Source organism: Histoplasma capsulatum, genomic scaffold, assembly GCF_000149585.1.
Source record: "Histoplasma capsulatum NAm1 scaffold_10 genomic scaffold, whole genome shotgun sequence".
NCBI classification, from domain to species: domain Eukaryota; kingdom Fungi; phylum Ascomycota; class Eurotiomycetes; order Onygenales; family Ajellomycetaceae; genus Histoplasma; species Histoplasma mississippiense.
Window position 1 is genome coordinate 873,339 of NW_001813973.1, and position 3,015 is coordinate 876,353.

Sequence of the window (3,015 nt, forward strand, 5' to 3'; positions counted from 1 at the left end):
CTTTTCTTTATTCATCTTAACATTCTTAATTTAAATCCTTTTTATTTCAGGTTTGTGTGTTTGGATGGGCAATGTCAATTTACCTCCCACACGCACTCCCTGTACCCCTTAATATTCGATTTGCATCGAGTAGAAAGGGCTATGGCGTGGGAACTGGAATATTTGGGTTTTGAAACAATTTACTTAGCTTTAGCTTTGCTATATTATATTAGTTTATTATTGATTGTTTTTAATTCTGCATGCAGGTTTTCTTTCTTTCTTGCTTTTTTTTTTTTTTTTTCTTCTGTTTTTTACTCGATACAGGTTGTCCATTGCCTACCACAAGTATCATACACATGGGAACTGGCCTGTTGCATACCATGCATGCTCCGAGCGCGCGCACAGGGCAATGATACACCCCCTACCCAATCCCCATCGAACTCCACAAGCCTAGATGAAGATAAATATCTACCCGCATAAGGACATAGGCCTGTGAGAGAGGGGGGGGGATAGAAAGCACACTACTGATTATATCTCCCACCAGGAGCCGATACTGCCATGCCGCTGTCTGTCCTGTCTGTCTGTCTGTCTGTCTGTCCGTCTGTCTATCTTCCTGCCGCATGCCAGAGCCCCATTCCATTCTTGGAAGTTATCCCTATTCCCTGCAGGATTCTCGCTGGGGAAACCCCCCAGTTGGCGCGCCTGAAGTTGGGGATGGATGCGTTGCCTTTTTTGTTATGTTTCTTCTTCTTCTTCTTCTTCTTCTTCTTCTTCTTACATTTCGAAATGATTGACGGGACTTGGCTCCCCCGTATTCCCACTGGAAACTGCACCTACGCGTGTGTTTGGGCAATTCGAGGTGGGCGGACTGGATTGCGGTCCCCCTCTCCCCTTCTCTCTCTCTCTCTCTCTCTCTCTCTCTCTCTCTCTCTATATATATATATATATATATATATATATCTATATATGTGTGTGTGTGTCCGTCCATTCCCTTGGAGACAATGTGTTTGTATACACATCTGTGGAGGGAACACTGCCTAAGGATATCTGGAGCTTACACGATCGAAATTACATGCGTCATAACCTCTTCCTTTTCCCAAGGTATTCAGTGAAAGGGGGGAGAGGGGGGAGGAGGGAATACAGGATACATTATATATATGAATATTTAATCCGCGCCCCCTACCACGGATCATCGGCGGAGCAAGGGGCGATGGGCTCGTGGGATTTAAACGGGTTATTTTTATTTTGTTTTTGGTTTACATATATGTTAGTTAGCTATGTTTGGTATGTATGGCCGACTTTGCCTATCTACGCAAAAAGGAAAGGGGGAGGGGGAGGGGGAGGGGGAGGGGGAGGGGCAACGAACTAGCTTCTATTACTATTATATGCAGATATAACAAAATGCTCCTACGAAAGACGCACAGATAGTGTTCAGATGAGCTAAATACTCGTAGGCAAGAGAGCAATGTTATTCAATCCGAATTATGCAGGAGTAAAAAAGTAAAAAAGTTAAAAAGGTAAAAAGGTAAACCAAGGTTACTTGTACTTGTATATAGATAGATAGATACATGATATATGAAATTCAAAATGCTGGCGCTCTATCTCTAAAAAAAAAAACTCTATCAAACTAGATATAGCTAGCTACGTATCGTACGTTATTCAATCTGTGAGGTCGACTAATCGTGGCAATGTAGTTATATGTGACAAAAAAAAAAAATTGAAAAACTTTGAAAAGAGAAAACAGAAGGGGGTTTCCGAAAACGTCCGATACAGAAGAACAGAACGTCTCTTTCCGCGCCCGCGGGTAGAGTCTCCATAATGTTCCAACGGGGCGGTAAACTGAAATAAAATAAAACATGGGGGGGGGAAGGGAAAGACGGGGGAGGGAGGGTGCAAATCAACAAAACAAACCACCCTTCACGCCGCCCACTGCGCATCCTTCACGCAATCAAAAACCCGCACGCCAAACTTCCAGACCTGATCCACCGTCAACGTCCCCTCCGCATCCTCGCCCAGGACCACCAGATCCGCATCCGCCCCCGGCACCAACACGCCCTTCACGCCCTCCAACCCCAGCATCCGCGCCGGCGTCTCCGTCACCGCCCTGACGGCCTCCACCACCCCGGTCCCCGCCCACCGCCGGAAATTATTCACACACTCGATCAGCGTGGCGGAGGAGCCGGCGATCTTGCCCTCCGCCGAGCCCTCCAGCGTCAGCAGCGCGCCGCGCTTGATGATGCGCTCGCCGTTCGTCCACTCGTACACGCCGTCGGGCATGCCGCACAGCTTCATCGCGTCGGTCACCAGCACCATGCCGGCCGGGTGCGCGTGGTACGCGATCTGCACGCTGGTCGGGTGCAGGTGGATGCCGTCGGCGATCAGGCCGTAGAAGGGCCGCGTGGCCTGCTGCGACTGCTGCGCCAGCAGGCCGAAGATGCCCGGGTGCCGGTGGTAGAAGGGCCGCATGGCGTTGAAGAGGTGCGTGATCATGCTGGCGCCGGCGGCGAGGGCGTCGAGGGCCTGCTCGTAGGTGGCGTCAGAGTGCCCGATGGAGTAGATGATGTTGTGGGAGACGAGGGTGGGGATGAGGGTGTTCATGATGCCGACTTCGGGGGCGGCGGTGATCATTTTTATGTTTGCGGTGGGGTTGCTGCGGGTGGTGGAGGCGGAGGAGGCGGACGTGGATGTGGATGTGGTGGTGGGGGTGATCGGGGCGGAGGAGGGGACGTCTTGCGAGGCGAGGAGGTTTTCGGCGCCGTAGCAGTCTATTAGGTCCTGGAAGCCGGTATTGGCGGCGAGGAGGACGCTGGGGCTGTGGATGCCGTTTTTGCCAGGGCTGAGGAAGGGCCCTTCGACGTGCGCGCCGAGAGATTCCGCTCCGTCCTCTGCACGGCGGGGTCCACCGGAGGGGCCTAGCGATGGCAGGACCTGTGGGTTTAAACATTTAGCTTTTCTATCAGGTCCTTTCCGTTTCTTTCTTCCTCTCTCTCTTACTGTTTTCCTTCTCCCCTTCTTTTCATTCCCTTCCCCCCGAAT

The 3,015-nt window shown here is 51.1% G+C and overlaps 2 protein-coding genes across 2 annotated transcripts in view; both read right to left on the reverse strand.

The window, feature by feature from the left end:
* Positions 1–179: 179 nt before the first annotated feature.
* Positions 180–601, reverse strand: HCAG_08158 (predicted protein; the record flags this gene model as incomplete). The annotated part of the gene is made up of 3 exons (XM_001536999.1): positions 180–198; positions 359–429; positions 521–601. The coding sequence occupies 3 exons, from the start codon at positions 599–601 to the stop codon at positions 180–182; spliced, it is 171 nt and encodes a 56-aa protein (XP_001537049.1).
* Positions 602–1,896: 1,295 nt separating this feature from the next.
* Positions 1,897–3,015, reverse strand: part of HCAG_08159 (conserved hypothetical protein) — a gene marked incomplete at both ends in the record, with an annotated part of 1,581 nt that continues 462 nt past the window's right edge. Inside the window, one exon of the mRNA XM_001537000.1 lies at positions 1,897–2,907. Coding sequence (XP_001537050.1) covers positions 1,897–2,907 — 1,011 coding nt within the window. The remainder of the gene's footprint in view (positions 2,908–3,015) is intronic.